At 42.8% G+C, this 20,972-nt stretch overlaps 1 protein-coding gene and 1 pseudogene across 8 annotated transcripts in view; both read right to left on the bottom strand.

The window, feature by feature from the left end:
* The window catches only part of PI4K2B (phosphatidylinositol 4-kinase type 2 beta), a 105,183-nt gene that overhangs the window by 21,933 nt on the left and 62,278 nt on the right, over positions 1-20,972 (bottom strand). For 2 of the 8 annotated variants that reach the window (XM_055245914.2, XM_063619769.1), the window contains 3 exons: positions 5,204-5,358; positions 2,434-2,634; positions 1,045-1,176 (listed from right to left, as the gene is read on the bottom strand). In XM_055245914.2, coding sequence (XP_055101889.1) covers positions 1,045-1,176; positions 2,434-2,634; positions 5,204-5,338 — 468 coding nt within the window. In that variant the 5' untranslated portion in view covers positions 5,339-5,358. The other 6 variants (XM_055245912.2, XM_055245913.2, XM_063619767.1 and 3 more) reach the window with 6 other exon arrangements.
* Positions 7,038-7,132, bottom strand: LOC129465103 (uncharacterized; annotated as a pseudogene).

Raw genomic sequence — 20,972 nt, 5'->3', positions numbered from 1 at the left:
CAATTAATTCCTACTGAAATTCTTTTTATCTAGATAAATGTACAGAAGCAAGAAAATCATAAGCCACATACATTTCTAAAAAATAAATCTTAAAGCTTTTTCTAGAATGCATTTCCCATTAACCCTCTCTACCCTTGTTTAGCTGGCTGCTCATCATCCCTCAGGTTTATTTAAAGGTGATAAGAAAAAAGAAAATCTAATGTGTAGTAAGTAAACATAGCTGCTACCATTTACTTAACCTTTACTATGTACCAAGTAGTTGACATGAATTTCTTAGTTTTATCCTCACAACAACCTAAGAGGTAGTTTTTGTCATTCTCATTTTATAGAAACTGGGGCTTAGAGTAAGGAACTTGGCCAGGCACAGCGGCTACCACCTGTAATCCCAGCACTTTGGGGAGGCCAAGGCAAGAGGATTGCTTCAGCCCAGGAATTCAAGACCAGCCTAGGCAACACGGTGAGACTCTATCTCTACAAACAAAAATTTGTTTTAATTAGCCAGGCGTGGTGGTGTGCACCTGTGGTCCCAGCTACTCAGAAGGCTGAGGCAGGAAGATTATTTGAGACCACGACGTCGAGGTTGCAGTAAGCTCTGTTCACAACACTGTACTCCAGCTGGGGCAACAGAGTGAGACCCTCTATCAAAAAAAAAAAAAAAAAAAAAAAGAGAGAGAGAAAGAGAGAGCGAGTAAAGAACTTGCCCAAGGTCTCAGAGCAAACTAGCAGAGAGGCTGGGATTAGGTCTGATTCCAGACCTGTGGTTTTACCCATTACTTTATAAGCCTTTCATGCAACCTCTTCCTGGAAACATGTCCCATCCCTCTAAACTGGTTTAGGCATCCATCTATCCTTGTAGAGCTCCCTGAGCTTACCATCATCTCAACAGCTTTATATTACACTGAAATTACCTGTTTACTATAAGCTCCTGGAAGATGAAAAATCTGTGCTATAATATCCACAGCTAACAGCACAATGCCTAGCTCCTAGAGCTCTGGATGTATGTGCCCAAATGCCCTCTAAATAAAGCTTATCAGAGAAACTTACCTTAGGAGGGAGTCCTATCCTATGAAACTTTCTACCTACTTTTGGCACTTTTTCTAAAGCATACTTTTTGCCTCTTGATTTTGCACGGTCAATCGCATTATAGTTAAATGTCTCACTGACAAGCCAAACCACCTAGAAACATACAATTTAGAAAAATGGTTAGAATTTGCATTATAGTATCTCTTTTCATATACACCATGAAACGCACTCTAATGATGAAAATTAGCAAAGTTTAACCCTGTAACAAAGGCCCCAGAAAATCTAAAACAGAAAAGCCAGGGAATTTTGCAAAGCCTTGTCAAATGAATGGCATGTATTTCTTTCTGAGAGTGGTATAAAAGCCTTTTAGAGGCCTAAAATTTGCCAGTGGTCAAATTAACAGCATTAAACTGTAGACTTAGGAATAAACATTTTAAGGAAGAAGGCTTCAAGTAAAAATTTAGAAAGGATGCCAGGTTAGCTGGGTGCAGTGGCTCACGCCTGTAATCCCAGCACTTCGGGGGGGCTGTGGCAGGTAGACTGCTTGAGCTCAGGAGTTTGAGACCAGCCTGGGAAACATGGAGAAATTCCATCTCTACTAAAAATACAAAAACTGGCTGGGTGTGGTGGTACATGCCTGTATTACCAGCTACTCAGGAGGCTGAGGTGGGAGGATCACCTGAGCCCAGCAGGACAAGGCTGCAGTGAGCCATGATGGCATCACCACACTCCAGCCTGGGCATGAGACCCTGTCTCAAAAAAAAGAAAAGAAAAGAAAGGATGTGGGTGCCAGGCACATGATGGTATGTGCCTGTAGTCCCAGCTACTCAGGAGGCTGAGGTGGGAGGATCACCTGAGCCCAGCAGGATGAGGCTGCAGTGAGCCATGATAAAGAGAAAAGATGTGGGTGCCAGGCACATGATGGTATGTGCCTGTAGTCCCAGCTACTCGGGAGGCTGAGGCAGCAGGACTGAGTGAGCACAGAAATTTAAGGCTAGTCTGGGCAACACAGCAACACCCTGTCTCTTAAAAAAACAAAAAAAGAGAAAAGAAAAAAATTTTGTATAAAGGCTGAAAGGACAACAATAGTAGTCTTTAAGCACATTGGTTATCTCTGCCTTCAGTACGATCTCTGGATCCCCTGATATTTTCCTGCCTTCTGAATGCTAGCTCTTTATCCTCTTTTTGTTAGCATCGTCAGATCTCACAGGGACAAGACACATTCTCTTAAATACTTTGTGGATCTACACTAGAATCAATTTACTAGTTACCAGTCACTCATGACTCTGGGACTACTACCAAAAAAGGGGCTCCACTTTAGGTTCTATCATTAGGAATAATTACTGAAATATTCAGATATAAGCAGGTTGTAAATTAAGAGTCCATGGTTAAAAATAAAGTCTGGCTTACCTTTGTTTTGGGCACAATGCTCAGATGAAGCTTGTTGTCCACAAGATAGGCACCTGCTTCAGAAAGGTACCCCTGATTAGGAATCAGGCAGCCTCGGCCAAAGCAGCAAGGGCAGCAGACCTTATGGACATATTTGGTCCATTTTGGATTGAGTTGACCATAAGGCTCTTCTGATTTGGGTTTAAACACACCAATAATTTTCTAGAGCAAAAAAGTAAAAATCTTATTAGACTTTTTACATATATAATCACCCATAAAATGCATTCTAATAAATTGCTTTCTACTGCTTCCCACCACAGATGTAGGCATAAATCCTCAAACTATTAAGAGAATTTATAAACCTCAAATATTAAGAGATTTAGTTCCAATCACATTTTCATATTCATTCTTATTCAACAATCTAAAATCAAGAGTTTTCAAACTGTGCTCTGACAAACCCTGGGAAGGTGAGGGCAAGGCTCCAAGACCCCATGCCACTTAACCAGATTAACTCTAATTTCACCTGTTTTATATTGCTGGACTTCCAAGTTAAGAAACAGTTTCACTGGGCTGGGCGCGGTGGCTCACACCTGTAATCCAGCACTTTGGGAGGCTGAGGCGGGCGGATCACGAGGTCAGGAGATCGAGACCATCCTGGCTAACACAGTGAAACTCCATCTCTACTAAAAATACAAAAAATTAGCTGGGCATGGTGGCGGCTGCCTGTAGTCCCAGCTACTCAGGAGACTGAGGCCGGAGAATGGCATGAACCCAGGAGGTGGAGCTTGCAGTGAGTGGAGATCATGCCAATGCACTCCAGCCTGGGTGACAGAGCGAGACTCTGCCTCAAAAAAAAAAAAAAGAAAGACTTTCACTGATTTTTAAATGTTTCAAAAAACCACCATTCTAGGTCAAACAGTGTTATTCACTATTAAATATCCACATTACATGTTTGCTGTTTACTTTCCCCACATTAATGTACATTCTAATAAGGCAGGGACTTGGTTTGTTAGGGCTGCATTTCTAGTACTCAGAACAGTACCTGATGCACAGTAGACATTCAAGTATTTGTTAAATTAACTAATCCAATGACAAAAACCACCTCTAAAATACAAAGATAACGATAAGATACACTGTACATCCATGCTGTCAGATTCTCCTACCCTAATTCTTTTCCAGTTATTTTTTCAGGAACGAATTTAAAGTAAACTCTTGGCCAGGCGCGGTGGCTCACACCTGTAATCCCAGCACTCTGGGAGGTGAGCAGATCACTTGAGGTCAGGAGACCAGCCTGGCCAACATGGGGAAATCCCATCTCTACTCAAAATACAACAATTAGCTCGGCGTGGTGGCGAGCGCCTGTAATCCCAGCTACTCAGGAGGCTGAGGCAGGATAATCGCTTGAACCCGGGAGGTGGAGGTTGCAGCGAGCCGAGATTGTGCCACTGCACTCCAGCCTGGGTGACAGAGTGAGAATCCATCTTAATAAATAAATTGATTAATTAAATAAAACTCTCTCCTATTAAAAAATCTTTTTTTGCTCATGAATGTCTAAAAGTCTCTGTACTCTTACAATAGATTCATATTCAACTTAGAAGCTCAATTATCCTTAGACAAGAACAAATCTTACTATAATTTTAAGTATATAATTGCTTTATAACACAATAAATACAATGCAATAAGGTCTGAGTCACTAGTAAAAAAGTCAACAAGATCAAATTAAGAAATCAAGCTTAGAATAAAGATTGAGAGATTGACAGTACCTTCAAATACATTTTAATCTGAAAAAGGGATTATGCTTTAAAATCATTTTAAAAATATAACTTCTATCTTTGCAAAAAAAATTGGGTGAAATTATAAACGTTATTTCCCCAGAGAAATGAACTGCTCATTATGCATCATTCAGAAAGCTTTTAGAAAAAATAACATATTTTTGAAGAATTCTAGACTAAGTGGAGCAAAGTGCCACATCAACTTCTCTTTTCCGCTTTAGAATCATCCTGTGGTTCATTTCACTTTCACATCCAATACTTTCAAGCTTCAGATTGCTGAGCCTCCTTCTGCGGGTAAAATGCCAGAAAAGGTATTCACATACCTTTGAAAAAAAATCAAGTACTTTGGAAATGACATTAAACAAGTTTTGAAGGTTTAACCTTCCACCGTGTTTGACTATTAAGGTTATAGACTTCCATAAGATAAGGAATTGTGAATATATATACTCAAAAAGGCTACAGCTGAATATGGGTATTCAATAAATGCTTGAAACCAAGTATAAAATAACAAAATAGCAAACTGTGACCTGAAATGATTAGCTCTGTTTCTAAACACTAGAGTGCTTTAGTAAAAGCAAAACATTGAGGCCGGGCACAGTGGCTCACACCTGTAATCTCAACACTTCAGGAGCCGAAGCTGAGGTTTGCTTGAGCCCAGGAGTTCAAGACCAGCCAGGGCAATACAGGGAGACCACCATCTCTACAAATAATTACAAAAATTAGCCCAGTGTGGTGGCACGCAACTGTGGTCCCACCTACTCAGGAGGCTGAGATGGGAGGATTACCTGAGCCCAAGTGGTCAAGGTTACAGTGAGCTATGATTGCACCATTGCACTCCAGCCTGGGTAAGAGAGGGCGACCCCGTCTCAAAAAACAAACAAAAACTGACCTTTATTTTGGAAAACAGGTTACAATCAGACTTAATAGGAAAATATCTTTAGAAACTCACAATGATTTCATATTTAAATTAGTATTTACCAAAGTTGCCATTACATATAGTAGGTCTGTGAAATTCTCACCCTCTTAGGATCCTTCACAAAGTAACTTCCACTTGAACCTTGAAAGATTCTTTCTGGAAAAATTCCAACTTCTATTGCTTGTTCTGCTTTCAGTATAATATCAGCAAATTCTGGGTCATCCAAGAATGCATTCATCTCTGAAGTACCAGTAGTTACTGCATTAAGAAGAAATACCAGCTATGAGAATGCTCATGATATGGACCTGTAATATGGATTAGCTTGCTGGTATTAGGATATAAGGTACAGAAAAATGTAATCAAGATTTGTATAGACTGCTCCAATCCTCCTTCCTCCCCACTGCCTAACAAGCCCCACTTCTCTTAAATTTCCAAATAATAACATGGGGGCAGGGGCGGGCACAGTGGCTCATGCCTATAATCCCAGAACTTTGGGAGGCTGAGGCGAGTGGATCATTTGAGGTCAGGAGTTCAAGACCAGCCTGGCCAACATGGCAAAACCCCATGTCTACTAAGAAATACAAAAAATTAGGCAGGTGTGACGGTGGGCACCTGTAATTCCAGCTACTCGGAAGGCTGAGGCAGGAGAATCACTTGAATCTGGGAGGTGGAGGTTGCAGTGAGCAGAGATTGTGCCACTGCACTCCAGCCTGGGCAATAAGAGCAAGACACTGTCTAAATAATAATTATAATAGTAACAACAACAACAACAACAACATGGGAGGAAGTTCACTGTTCATTAAAATAATACTAATACCTCTCATTTCTTTGAACTTCGGTCCTGCAATGATTCTATCCTCCATCCTACTTCATCCTCTAGTTCCCCAATCATATCTCGGATCTTGTCAATACCAGTAACTGCAACCTCACCACACTTTTAATTTCAAGCACCTCCTGTCTTCCCAGTTCAGTCTCTCTGGCACTCCGAGTCCCAATATTCCTCTGCCCTGCTAGAACCTACAAAAGACTGCTCCCCCACGTCACTGAAATTCTCTCCCTTCATGTCCTTGCTTCCCTCCTCCTTGGCCAGCTTAAATTATGTTGGGTCTTCACAAAATCAACTCTTTCTCCCCTCATCATGGTCACCTGCAAAACTCCCAGTCCTGGTTAAACCCAGCTGCCTACCAACTCCATGCCTGCGCCAGGGCAGCGGAATTAAAGAAATGCACACGAGCCAATTTCTCTCCTCAAATTCCCAACACCTCCTCTTCATCCTCTCAGGAGAGGATCCAGCTTCTATTTCATTAAGAAATAAGCAGCAATCACAAAATACTACGACCAGCCCCCAGCACTGCATGTATTACCCACTACTTAACTTTGGAATGGCCCAGGTTCCATTCACGGTCCTCTTCTCTCCGTTACCAACACTGATGACTCCCAAATTTCTAATTCAAGCCTGGACTTCTGCCCTAAACTCGACTACTGTATTCAACATCTCCACTTGGATGCTTAATAGACATCTCAAACTTTACTACCCAAAACTTCATTCTTCACCTTTACCACGCCTCCCAAAGGCTTCATCCCTGCGTTTCCCATATTGCAGTTGCTGGCACCTCCAAATCTTCCAGTTGCTTAGGTCAAAAACCTTATAATCATCCATGATCTCACACGCTTACCCTCTACATCCAATCAGCAAGTTGTATGGGCTCTACCTTAAATAAATACCCAGAATCCAACCACCTCTTGCCATCTCCATTCCTTCCACATGATTCAGGTTACCATCGGCTCTCACCTCGATTATTCTAAGAGCCTCCTAACTGGTCTCCCTCTCTCACCCAGTCCCTCTCTATACCTAACAGAGAAGCTAGTAATCCTTTTTCTTCGTAACTTTTAAGTTCAGGGCTACAAGTGCAGGTTACATAGGTAAACTTCTATCTTGGGGGTTTGTTGTACAGATTATTTCATCACCCAGGTATTAAACTGGTAAGAACAGACACTACACTTGATCTTAGCTAAAAGATCGAGAAGCAATCACCCAGGTATTAAGCCTAGTACCCATTAGTTACTGTTCCTGACTCTCCCTCCTCCTACCCGCCACCTTCTGAAAGGCCCTGGTATATGTTGTTCCCCTTTATGTGTCTGTGTGTTCTCATCATTCAGCTCCCATTTATTAGTGAGAACATGTGGTTGCTTGGTTTTCTGTTCCTGTGTTAGTTTGCTGAGGATAATGGCCTCCTGCTCCATTCATGTCCTTGCAAAGGACATGATCTCGTTCTTTTTTATGGCTCTTAAAACATACATCATGTCACTCTTTTGGACCAAGCAGCCCATTTATTTCCCATCTCACAATAAGTCCAAGTCATTATGACCCCCAAGACCCTTACCCAATCTCTAACCCACTTTACTTTTCTATTTAGCACTTGCCACCTAATCTACTGTGTATTTATTTTGGGTGCTCCAAGAAACCAGGAAACTCCAAGACAAGAGAAACTCCAAAACGAGGACTTATTTCACTGCTGTGTCCCCGGAACTTACAGAACTTATTACGTTCCTGGAACATAATAAGCACTTAATAAACACTTGCTGAATGACCCTGCCTTGACCACACCTAAGGGTTATTACTGGTCCTTTAAAATGCAGAAACTAAAAATAAGAGAACTCATTACATAACCTTTTTTATTTAGCATAATTGAAGTATGTATGAAGTATTTAACTTATCAAGTTTTCATTTCAAATAAATCAAAATGAACTCTTTCTTGAGGATTAGAACTATAAACCTAAACCTACCCATCTTTACCATATCTTACACACTAACCAGAATATTTTCTAGAAAAAAATAGATGTTCACTGGCCGGGTACAGTGGCTCATGCCTGTAATCCCAGCATGTTGGGAGACTGAGGCAGGAAGGTCACTTGTGTCCAGGAGTTCAAGACCAGCCTGGGCAACATAGTGAGACCCTATCTCTACAAAAAATAAAAAATTAGCTGGGTATAGTGGCATGTACCTGTAGTCCCAGCTACTCAGGAGGCTAACGTGGGAGGATCACTTGTGCCCAGGAGTTCGAGGCAGCAGTGAGCCGTGATCATGCCACTGCACTCAGCCTGAGTGTCAGAATAAGACACCGTCTCAAAAAAAAAAAAAAAAACTTCAGGTGTTCACAAATTTGGTGCATTGAACCCAGCCTCAGGGCTTTTGGCGCTATTCACCCTTCAGGTCTTGAATTGGATGCCACTTTCTCTAAGTCTTCCCTGGCCCCTACATCTAGGGCATGGCTCCATGCCTCAGTGCACAGCTTTCCCCATCCAAGCACATATACACAGTCTGTTAGGACCTTTTGTTTTGACTGTTTCCTCCATTAGGCTATAAAGATGTAAGAGGATAGGGCAGGTGAACAAGCATCCATCTAATACAGGTCACTATTGTTTCCCCAAAGCCTTCATTTCCACTGCACCCAGTAGGCACTCAAAATATTTGATGAATGATGGATGTCTGCAATGGATGGAAAACAATGTATTTTATGCACTGGTTGAGAAATACTCTCCAACACACCACCACTCACGGACTTTCAAAAGCTCACTTATGGAAAATGGTCAAAACACATGGAACATCTACTCTGCTAAAACCTTACTCTAAATTAAACCAGATTATCAGTATGTTGAACCTAGATAAGGCAATACAGATAGTGAGAGGTGACAGCGTGCTGGCAGCCCTCGCTCACTCTCCGCGCCTCCTCGGCCTAGGCACCCACTCTGGCTGTGCTTGAGGAGCTCTTCAGCCTGCCGCTGCACTGTGGGAGCCCCTTTCTGGGCTGGGCGAGGCCGCAGCTGGCTCCCTTAGCTTGTGGGGAAGTGTGGAGGGAGAGGTGCGGGTGGGAATTGGGGCTGTATGCGGCGCTTGTGGGCCAGCGCAAGTTCCAGGTGGGCATGGGTTGGGCAGGCCCCGCACTGGGAACGGCCAGCCGGCCCCGCCGCCCCTGGGCAGTGAGGGGCTTAGCACCTGGGCCAGCAGCTGCAGAGGGTGCTGCTGGATCCCCCTGGGCCGGGGCTGCACTCGATTTCTCACTGGGCCTTAGCTGCCTCCCCACAGGGCAGGGCTCGGGACCTGCAGCCGGCCATGCCTTAGCCTCCCCCAACCACCGTGGGCTCCTGCACAGCTGCCCCCTGCTCCATGGCACCTGGTCCCATCAACTGCCCAAGGGCTGAGGAGTCCAGTTGCAAGGCAGGGGACTGGCAGGCAGCTCCACCTGCAGCCCCAGTGCTGGATACACTGGGTGAAGCCAGCTGGGTTCCTGAGTCTAGTGGGGACTTAGAGAACCTTTATGTCTAGCTAAGGGATTGTAAATACACCAATCAGCACTCTGTATCTAGCTCAAGGTTTGTAAATGCACCAATCAGTGCTCTGTATCTAGCTAATCTAGTGGGGACTTGGAGAACTTTTGTGTCTAGCTCAGGGATTGTAAACGCACCAATCAGCACCCTGTCAAAACGGCCCAATCAGCTCTCTGTAAAACAGACCAATCGGCTCTCTGTAAAATGGACCAATCAGCAGGATGTGGGTGGGGCCAGATAAGGGAATAAAAGCAGGCTGTCTGAGCCAGCAGTGGCAACCTGCTCGGGTCACTTTCAACAATGTGGAAGCTTTGTTCTTTCAGTCTTTGCAATAAATCTTGCTGCTGCTCACTCTTTGGGTCCACACTGCCTTTAATAGCTGTAACACTCACCGTGAAGGTCTGCAGCTTCACTTCTGAAGCCAGTGAGACCACAAACCCACCGGGAGGAATGAGCAACTCCAGACGCGCTGCCTTAAGAGCTGTAACACTCAATGCGAAGGTCTGCAGTTTCACTCCTGAGCCAGAGAGACCACGAACCCACCAGAAGGAAGAAACTCCGAACACATCTGAACATGAGAAGGAAGAAACTCTGGACACACCGCCTTTAAGAACTGTAACACTAACCGTGAGGGTCCGCGGCTTCATTCTTGAAGACATGGAGACCAAGAACCCACCCATTCCGGACACAATAGCACCAGTAGTTAAAACCATTTCTGCTGAAATGGACTTCAGGGAAGTTATAAGAACCACCTCTATGAAATTAATCACTTTTATCACAGATATTGTTCAGCATACAGCGTTCACCAAGAGATTGTGACAGGCTACCGTTTGTTCTGTTTTGGTTCAAATAACCAGTTTATTTTAACTTTATAGACCCCATGATTGTGTTTCTCTCAAGTTAGCTGCTCAGTAATCTTAAAAATCAAATTTGTGGGTTGCCTACATCAAGCATCTCAGGTACATCTTGTGTACTCTTATTCCAGGCTCCATCTTCTTATCTTCTTTTGAAATGATTTTCTTATTCTGTTCACATATTTATAAGCTACCATGAATCATTAAATGACTTACAAATTCACATTTTCTTTTACTTTGGCAGCTCTTCGTGAATTCTAACAGTTTTCTAACTGTTAGGCTCTCTAACAGGAGCTAAGTGCTCCTGATTTGTATTAACTGGGAACTTGGAGAAGTCACTTCACTTCTTTGTGCTTTTTTTTTTTTTCTTTTGAGACAGGGTCTTTTTCTGTAACCCAGGCTGGAGTATAGTGGTGCAATTATAGCTCACTGGACTCAGTGTAACCTGAAACTCATGGGCTCAAGCAATCCTCCTGCCTCGGTCTCCTGAGTAGCTTGGACTACAGGTGTGCACCAAAGAGGCCTCCCAAAGTGTTGGGATTACAGGCATAAGCCACCATGCCCAGCCTCTCTCTGTACTTTCTTTAAATGAGAACAAGGCCAGGCATAGTGGCCTTGTAATCTCAGTGCTCTGGGAAGCCGAGGCGGGCGGATTATTTGAGGTCAGGAGTTCCAGACCATCCTGACCAACACGGTGAAACCCCGTTTCTACTAAAAATACAAAATTAGCCAGGCATGTGCGTGTAATTCCAGCTACTTGGGAGGGTGAGGCAGGAGAATCGCTTGAACCTGGGAAGTGGAGGTTGCAGTTAGCCAAGATCACGCCATTACAATCCAGCCTGGGCGACAGGCGTGAAACTCTGTCCCCCCACTGCCACCCCCACAGCCACCCACTGCAAAAAAAAAAAAAAAAAAAACCCAACAAAAATAGTACTCACATCACAGGGTTGGTTATGAATTAATATATATGAAGCATACAGAACTATGCCTAGCACATATTAACTGCTATGTAGGCATTAGCTATCATTACTACTGAATTCATTGATTAGTTAGAACAAGGAATGCACTAATCCTTCCACTTTGACACTGATCCAACAACACTATGGTTTATGCTGTTTGTAGGCTTCATCAAATGCCTTGTTGAAGATAACAGACATATGACATTCTTCCACTGGCTAAAGTACATAAACCTCTTTTACTTATATAAGTAAGAGTTAAGCATCATAAATGATGTTCATATTAATCTAAAGGCAAGAATTTCTTGGAACTAGTGAGGTAGTTTCATGGAAATTGTACGGTAAAGGACAAATGAAGTTAATGGAGTCATTTAAAAAATAACTAAACTTAAAAATTATTAAATTACTCAGTCATGAACATTTTAGTCTTTAAAAATTTTTTAAACAGTTTTCACAGAAACTATTTTAAAGTCCCATTAAAAGTAAAAACCTCCAAAATAACCACAGACACAATTATAACACTTGTGGACCCACGGCAAAACGGAAAAGGGGCAGAAGATGAAAAAAGAACCAGGCTTCCTCCTGATTTATCACTTCCTGGATATTTGACTTCGGGCAAACCATTTACCTCTGAAGTCCTATGAGCTACCAGTCATTACCAGTTTATTAATTCTGAATCCTCATAATGAGAATAAGGGTGAATAACTAACTTGCTGTGCTGTTGTGAGATTTTTTATTTTTTTATTTTTGAGACAAAGTCTCACTCTGTCGCCCAGGCTGGAGCGCAGTGGAGCCATCTCTGCTCACTGCAACCTCCACCTCTTGGGTTCAGAAGCGATTCTCCTGCCTCAGCCTCCCGAGTAGCTGGAATTACAGGCGCCCGCCACCATGCCTGGCTAATTTTTGTATTTTTAGTAGAGGCGGGGTTTCACCATGTTGGCCAGGCTGGTCTCAAAACTCCTGACCTCAAATGATCCACCCACCTAGGCCTTCCAAAAGTGCTGGGATTACAGGCATGAGCCATGGCACCCAACAGAGAATAAAAACTTATTTATTTATTTATTTATTTTTGAGACAGAGTCTTGCTCTGTCTCAAGACAGAACCAGGCTGGAGTGCAGTGGAGAATAAAATATTTTTTTAAAAAAGATCTTAGCAAATTGTAAGCTGTGATATAGGTAAGATATTACCCTTAAAAAAGGTAGGAAATCTAAGAATCCATTTGTATTCTAACACTATACTCTATCCTCACTTTGAATTTTTGTTGTTTATTTTTTATAGAGATGGGGATCTCGCTATGTTGCCCAGGTGGGTCTCGAACTTCCAGCCTCAAGCTATTCTCCTGCCTAGACCTCCCAAAATGCTGGGATGGGATTACAGGCCTGCCATCTCGTTGGCCTCTCACTTTGATTTTTTTCTAGCCTTAATACTGTTTGTTTATAAAATACCTCACTTTCACAGAATGAGTGCATTTTGAAGGCTTTAGGCTCTTTTAAAAATCCAGGTACACAAGGTAGCTTACACACGGTAAGGGGCAGAAAAAGGCAAGCTAGCTATTTTACAGACTAAATTCTAAGTAACATATACCCAAATTGCCAATGTAGCTAGGCAAATGCAGGCCCATTTGTGATCTGGTTCCAGCTTCACATTGTTTGGTTAAACGTCAATGCATCCATCAGCTAACATTATAACGGGAGCAGACGTTGGTTAAAGCTTAAACAATCAGACAAACGGCTCCCCTTGGGCTTCTCTGATTTATTTACTCTAGATTATGCCTGAATGTAACCTCCAGCTAGAACCTGAATGACCGATTCTATCCAAAATTCTTTAAATTGTAGAGGACACATTAGTGTACCACTAACAGTACGTTTAAAATCTAACAACTCCAAAAAAACTAAGCAGCGTTAAAGAAACTTCCATTTTCTGTGGCTTTTAAGTTGTCATGTGTGAAGCGATAAACCAACGGGATGCACAACATCTCATTTAATCCAGCCGCACCGCATCTCATTTAATCCAGCCGCACCGCATCTCATTTAATCCAGCCGCACCGCATCTCATTTAATCCAGCCGCACCGCATCTCATTTAATCCAGCCGCACCGCATCTCATTTAATCCAGCCGCACCGCATCTCATTTAATCCAGCCGCACCGCATCTCATTTAATCCAGCCGCACCACATCTCATTTAATCCATCCTCACAACCAGCAGGGAGGTGTTACCATCGACTTTTTACAAACAAGTCTGTCTCACCTCTAGCTGAGAGTCTTACAAGTCTGTTATTTCCATCACATTTGCCTAACTCCACTCAACACGCCAGAAAAACTCACTTTATTAACAAATATCCAGGCCTGCACAGCATACCTAAATTTAACTTTCAACATCGTTTCAATTGCCCTGTTTCACCTGAGGTTATCAGTCCGCTTGATAGCGAAAAGAGGCTTTTCGTTTCGTTTCGTTTTCTTATGTATTAGAAGTAAATCAAGAAAGAGAAACTAAACTGTAAGAGGGCAGGAACAGACTTTCAACTGCTTTTGCCCCCTGTGGCTAACGTCATAATAACAACGTTTAATGGAAAAAGGTTTTGAAACGTGCCCCAGTGGCAACTGGATATTCTGGTTGTCCATCTCTCTCCTGTCATCCACTTTGCAAATTCACCACTCCGGGAACTTTCCCGAGAGTTCAAGGTTCTTAATTCAAAAGTCAAGTGCAAACGTGAGCAAGGACTGACGTCATTTTACAGCGTTAACCTCTCCCCAGTGTCGGTTTCTAGAAGTTTAGACTCTGCAGGGATGTCTAAAGAATCGGTTTAATGACAGCCACTGGCCTTAGGAGAGGGAGCTCCCGGAGAAAGAGCGAGCAGGCTAGGTGCCCGCGGTGCGGCTGCGGCTGGCCCTGGTCCGAGCTCGGGAGCTGCTGCCCAGCGAGCGGGGAAAGCCCGTCCCCCTCGACCAGCGCGCGCTGGAGACAAGACCGAGCCGGGCGACAGCGGCAGCCGCCCGGAGGGGCGCGGGGAGTGGGGCACGGCCGGGTCGCACCTGAAACCGCGGGGCGGCTCCGGTCCAGGTCGGCGGGCGAACTCCGGGAGACCCCCACGTCCCCGGGCGGGAGGGGCAGCTCCTCGTCGCCGGCCGCGCCCTCCTCCCCGGCAGCGTCCAGCAGCCTCACGGCGCTGCCTGGGGCGCCTCTCCGCGGGTGGGCCCAGGCGATCCGCGGCAGCAGCGGCTCCCGCTCCCCATCCTCCTCCTCCTCCGGGCTCCCGCCGTCCGCAGACGCCAGCCAGTCGGGCTCGGAGGGATCCTCCATGGACTCCCTCTGCTCCCTCCGCGCTGAGACCAGATCAGAGCAGCCAGGTGGCCGAGACTGGGCTCTGCATGGCGGGGAACGGGAGCGACCGGGCAGAACGGACGCCACCTCACCAGCGTACGGGCTCGCTTGGCGCCCGCCCAGCGGTTGCCCCACCTAGCCGCCGGCGCCCCACCTCGCGCCTCCGCCAGGCACCACCCCCGCGCCTGCGCAGAAGGGTCGTGGCGGCGGCGGCGGCGGCGGCGGCGGCGGCGCACGTGGGAGTGAACAGGGGGCGGGGCTTTTGAGGGGGCAGGTTGGGTGGGGTCGCCACTTGCCTCCGTGAGCGCGGGGAGAAGCTGGGCGCAGCTCGCTTTACTCCCAGTAGAGGGCGGGAAGCTGAGTAATTTTCAAAGAGGTGCCCTCTTGCAACCAAAATCGGCCTGTCCGCGACAGAATTCTCTCTCAGAGTTTACCATAATCGGTAACTATAGATTTAATTGTATGACATTTCTTTCCTCTAGACGTCCAGGAGGGCAGGGACCTTGTCTTTGTTCAGATATTCTTGATAGTGGCAGTTTGTGTGTTCTTTTTTTTCTGACTAATCTAGCTAGAAGTTTATCAATTTTTAAATCTTTTCGAAATGTCATGTTTTGATTCCATTGATTTTCTGTTTTCTGGTCCATTGCCTTATTTTGCTCTTTATTGCTCACTTGAGTTTTGATTTCCTCTTCTTTTTCTAGTTGCTTAGAGTAGAAGATGATTGATTCTGGATCTTTCTGCTTTTCCAATGCCAGTATTTTAAGGCTATAAATTGCCCTCTAAGCACTGCTTTAGCTGAATTTTTTTTGGTGGTTGCTTTTGAGACAGGGTCTCACTGTGTTATCCAGGCTGGAGTGCAGTGACACAATCATAGCTCACTGCAGTCTCAACCTCCTGAGCTCAAGGGATCTTCCCACCTTTAAACTGTAGAAGACACAGTAGCTGGAACTGCAGGTGTGCACAACGACACCTTGTTAATTTTTAAATTTAAATTTTTTGTAGAGATGGGATCTGACTGTTGCCCAGATTGGTCTTGAGCTCCTGGTCTCAAGCAGTCGTCCTGCTTCAGCATCCCAAAATTCTGGGATTACAAGCATAAGCCACCTTGCCTGTCCTGCTACTGTGCTTTTGTTTTCCTTCAGCTGAAAATAGTTTTTAATTTCCTTTATGATTTCCTCTTTGACCCTGTAAAGGAAAATAAAAATCTCAGAACCACCCCCCACCCCCAACTTGTTATGTCAAAGGAGAGTTAAGCCTGGAGACTGAAGTCACCCAACACTACAATCCTTTTCCCAAATGGATAGCGTTACTTCCCATCATTGTATTAAAACTTTATACGTTAGCCAGACCCTCCTCAAAATGTAAAAAAAGCCTTATGCATCTCAGTCTCAGGATGACTGTCCTCAACAAATTAATCATAGTAAATTCTTTACCAGCCCTTAAACCTTTCAAGATGTATATCCTTCCATAAAACAAGGACATGTCAATTGTATAACTTTAAGTCTGCAACCTAAATCAAACTGGTACAACTAAAGTCTGTTAAATTTCACATGGATAAATTCGATTACAAGCTTATCTTCCCAGATGCAGAACAAGGATAAGATCAATCATTCCTTCACCTGAGATATCTGTATAATTAACTTCCTTTACTCCATTTTCTTTGAATGTTCACCTTATCTTATGCATAGCATAGAGTTACTGGGCACTACCTAAAGTCTAGCAAAAATGTAACCATTTGCTTCACCACCTACAACCCTCTTCCATGATGCCTTCTCTGCTTTAAAGAAAGAATAGCTGTAATTACAGGTGACTGCCACCATGCCCGGCTAATTTTTGTATTTTTTAGTAGAGATGGGGTTTCACCACATTGGCCAGGCTGGTCTCGAACTCCTGACCTCAGGTGATCCACCCACCTCGGCCTCCCAAAGTGCTGGGATTACAGGTGTGAGGTACTGCACCCGGCCTGTAACTGCCTTTTAATTGGAGTTTGGGGGCCATTTACATTTAATGTAATAATGATGTGGTTGGATTTAGATCTATTATTTTGCAATTTGTGTTTTATTTGCTTTAACCTTTTCAGTTCCTCTGTTCCTCCTTTCCTGCCTTCATTTGGATTAATTCAATCATTCTGATTATTTCATTTTCATTCCACCATTGACTTTCTGTTATACTTCTTTTTTTTCTTTTTTTGAGATGGAGTTTCCCTCTTGTTGCCCTGGTAGGAGTGCAGTGGCACAATCTTGGCTCACTGCAACCTCCGCCTCCTGGGTTCAAGCTAGTCTCCTGCCTCAGCCTTCTGAGTAACTGGGACTACAGACATATGCCACCATGCCTGGCTAATTTTTGTGTTTTTAGTAGAGACGGGATTTCACCATGTTGGCCAAGATGTTCTTGATCTCCTGACCTTGTGATCCACCCGCCTCAGCCTCCCAAAGTGCTGGGATTACAGGCATGAGCCACCACGCCTGGCCTCTGTTATACTTCTTTACATTAATTTTTTGTGCTTTCACTAGGGTTTTCAATATGCATCCTTAAATTATCTCAATGTACTAGGAGCCAATATCGTACTATTTGACATAAGAGGTAAGAACTTAGCAAAAGTGTCATTCCATTTATGCCCCATCGTTTCTGGTATTGCTGTCATGTATACTAGACCTAAATATTTAAATACAGTGAATAATTTCTGCCTTAATTGCTTTTTTAGAGAAATTACCCACATAGTTACAACTTCCAGTGTTCTTCCTTCTTTTTTGTAGATTAGAGTTTCTATCTAGTATCATTTCCCTTTCCTCTGAAGAATTAAAAACAAATTTTGTAATACAGATTTGCTGGTTAATATGGCTTGGTTGTGTCTCCACCAAATCTCATCTTCAATTCCCACGTGTTGTGGGAGGTGGGAGGTGATTGAGTCACGGGGGCAGATCTTTCCAGTGCTGTTTTCATGATGGTGAGTCTCATGAGATCTGATGGTTTGAAAAACAGGAGTTTCCCTGCACAAGCTCTCCTTGCCTGCTCCCATCCACGTTAGATGTGACTTTCTCCTCTTTGCCTTCCACCATAATTGTGAGGCCTCCCCAGCCATGTGGAATTGTAAGTCCAATAAACCTCTTTCTTTTGTAAATTGCCCAGTCTCAGGTATGTCCTCATCTGCAGCATGAAAACAGACTAATACGCTGGTGATAAATTTAAGTTTTAATTTATTAGAAATTGTCTTTATTTTACCATCATTTTCAAATACTATGTCCTCTGGATACAGACTTCTGGGTTGATATTGCTATCCTTACCCATCTAAGTTCAACTGTAAATATGCCATTCTATTGTCCTCTTGCCTTCATTGTTTTTGAATCATAACCCTTCACTTACACACCCGACTTGTGCTATGTCATTTTCTCTAGCTGCCTTTAAGATTTTCTCTGCTTCTTTGGTTCTGTGATTTTCAATAGTTTGACCATGATGTTTTTGGTATGATTTTCATTACAAATATCTTGCTTAGGTTTTGCTTTACTTCTTGAATCTGTAGATTTATGTTTTCCACAAAATTTGGAGAAATGTCATTCTTTTTTTTCTAGAAGCAGTTTATTACCTTAAAGCATTTAGCAAACCTAATATCTGACCTGTCTAATTTCAACCAAATGTCTTTATTTTACCAATAATCTTTAAAACTCTTGATTTCCCAAGCTTACTAAAGTCATGCTGTTACAGGCCGTTAGACGGCATGAGCAGGGCAGGAAAGGTCTCTTCTCCCACCCACCAGGAATGTTGGGCGATGGCTCAGCAATTATCACATTGCCTCTCTAAAAATCATACATTGGCACCTAGGGTCAGGAAGATGCCATTTCCTCATGGTCCACACCTGTTGCACTAAAGTGTTAATTGAATGCAGATGCCAGGGAGATGCAACTTCCCCGGCATATGCATTAAGAGACAAAACAGCAGAGTATGACCTTCCGTGGCACTCCATGGGAAAAGGGAAGAAAGCCTTGGGTGGGCATGTGTACAACTTCGTAAACACACTGCATGTGCTCACCTCCCAAGGGTAGGGAGGGCACTGTGCATGCGGGCAGCCCACCCTAAGGAAAGAATCATGGGAAAAGAGCCAGATTATAAAGTCCTAGGATCAAGGTTCAACACTGCACTTGACCTTCACGTGCCCACGTGCCTGCTTGAGTCTCTTCCAAGCATACTTTCATTTCTTTCCTGTTCTAAAGCCTTTTTAAATAAGCTTCCACTCCTGCTCTGAAACTTGACTTGGTCTCTTTTTCTGCCTTATGCCCCTCAGTGGAATTGTTTCTCCTGAGGAGGCAAGAATTGAGGTTGGTGCTGACTAGTGCAGATTCGCTGCTGATAACTTGGATACCTTCCACCAGTAACAACATCAACTAAAAGGCATTACAGTTTTTATTTTTCTGACAAGATATTTGATTTAAGCACTTGTTATTTTTAAAACATTAATTAGAGCTCTTTCATATATAAACATTACACACATAACACACATATAACTACACAGACAGAAGATCCAGTAGTTGTAGGATTTTTCATTTGCCAGTTTTTGTTTCTTAATTGGATTACTGGCTTCAGGGTGGAGCCCTTGGAGGAACAGGGCTAGGAAAACATGCAGTTTCTAGGGCCTAATAAGCATACACAGCTGGAAGGCAAAACAGATCCCCAAAACTTCGAGGTCTCTTTTTCATACTAGATCCTGGATCCCCAAAAAAGAAATGCTACGGAACAAGACAGAGCGTGATTTTACCATGCATTTCATTGCAAAGCAACCCAAAGACAGTCAGCCTGTTCTGTGATCTCAATCATTATTTCTCCAAATATTTCTTTTCTGCTCTATTCTCTTTTCCTTCTGAGATTTCTATTACATGGATGTTAGACTCTGATACTGTTCCAAAGGGCAGTAGAACTCTACCTATGTTTTCATTTTTCTCAATAATTGTTCTCTCTTTTCTTCAGGTTTGATAATTTGTCTTTAACTGTTTTAAATTCATCAATCTTTTGACTATTTCCAAAAAGTTGTTAAGCCCACTCAGTTTGTTTTTAATTTCAGACCTGTACTTTTCAGTTCTACAATTTCTATTTAGTTCCTTTTTAGAGCTTCTATTTCTCTGCTGAAATTTTCCATCTGTAACTCATTATGACATATATTTTTAAAGTCCTTGAAAAAAATGTATATATATAACTTTTAAATGTCTCTGCTAATTCTTACATCTGGGTCCTCTTATAGTCAGTTTCTATTTACTGCTTTTTCTCTTGATTATGGGTCAAACTTTCCTGTTTCTTTACATATCTGTTAATTTTTTATTGTATACTGAATATTGTGGATGATATATTATAGAGCCTCTAAATTCTGTTATAGTCCTTTCACGAATGCTGATTTGTTCTAGAAGATAAATAACTTGGCTGGAGTCAAACTCCACCTGAAATTTCTGGTCATTTCTTTCAGCAATCCAACTGTTGCTTTTTGTTGAGCTGTTCAAAGCCTCTCCATGCATACACAGTTCAGGAGTCAACCAAGGATTTGGGCAGAGTGTATATGCATATTTTGGAGTTCTCTTCCTCTCTGACTTCTCTGTTTTCAAGACATCTGTCCTCCAATTTTAGCTGCTCTGAGAGCCCCAGAGTCCATTCCCTAACTTCTGAAGCCCTTAAGAAACTGTAGCTTTCTAATTGAGTTCCAGCTGCCTCGCACAGTGAATATTCAGAAGTGCCCTTAGGTGAAAAGGTGTATGAACATAAATCTCACTCATTATATTTCTATGTTTTGAAGAGTAGCCATGACTTCCATTCCTATCTGCTTGCTTTTGGTTGCTTTTCAATGTCTTCAAATCATTGTTTTTTGTATTTTGTCCAAAGTTTATCATTTTTATACATAAGATTAGTTCAATATAGTTTTCTATGGTGTGTTTGACTGGAAATGCATTTTTAGTGAAATGAATAATGCTATATTTTCTCAGTAAGTCATCTGTTAGTAGAGAAATATTACTTATAGGTAGATGAGACAAGATTCATCATCAGTTCTATTTGTAGTTTTAGTTTTTACAAATGGAAACACTGAGAAAACCTATTCAAATTAATAGATGGATATGGGAAACATTTTGTAATAGCAACGTCACTCAAGTCTTAGACCTTTTTCCAAGATATATGCTAAAAAAAATCAATCACATAATACTCTAGCATCAAACACCTTATGATTTATTATCAGACTCCTTATTTAGTTCCTCCAACATTTGAATTATTCACTTTCTCAATTTCTGGGGAGTACACCAAAAAGCATTTTAAAAGACTTACCACATTGTTAATAATTATACTGCAACTCTTTCATTTCAAACCACCTTTTAACTTGGAGTTGAAAACATAGAAATATTAACATTTCTATAGATCTTTTGCCAATAAAATATTTTTTGTT

The sequence above is a fragment of the Symphalangus syndactylus genome, chromosome 16, assembly GCF_028878055.3.
Source record: "Symphalangus syndactylus isolate Jambi chromosome 16, NHGRI_mSymSyn1-v2.1_pri, whole genome shotgun sequence".
Taxonomy (NCBI): domain Eukaryota; kingdom Metazoa; phylum Chordata; class Mammalia; order Primates; family Hylobatidae; genus Symphalangus; species Symphalangus syndactylus.
Note: the sequence above shows the minus strand (reverse complement) of the source record. Positions and strands in the feature narration are given on the sequence as shown.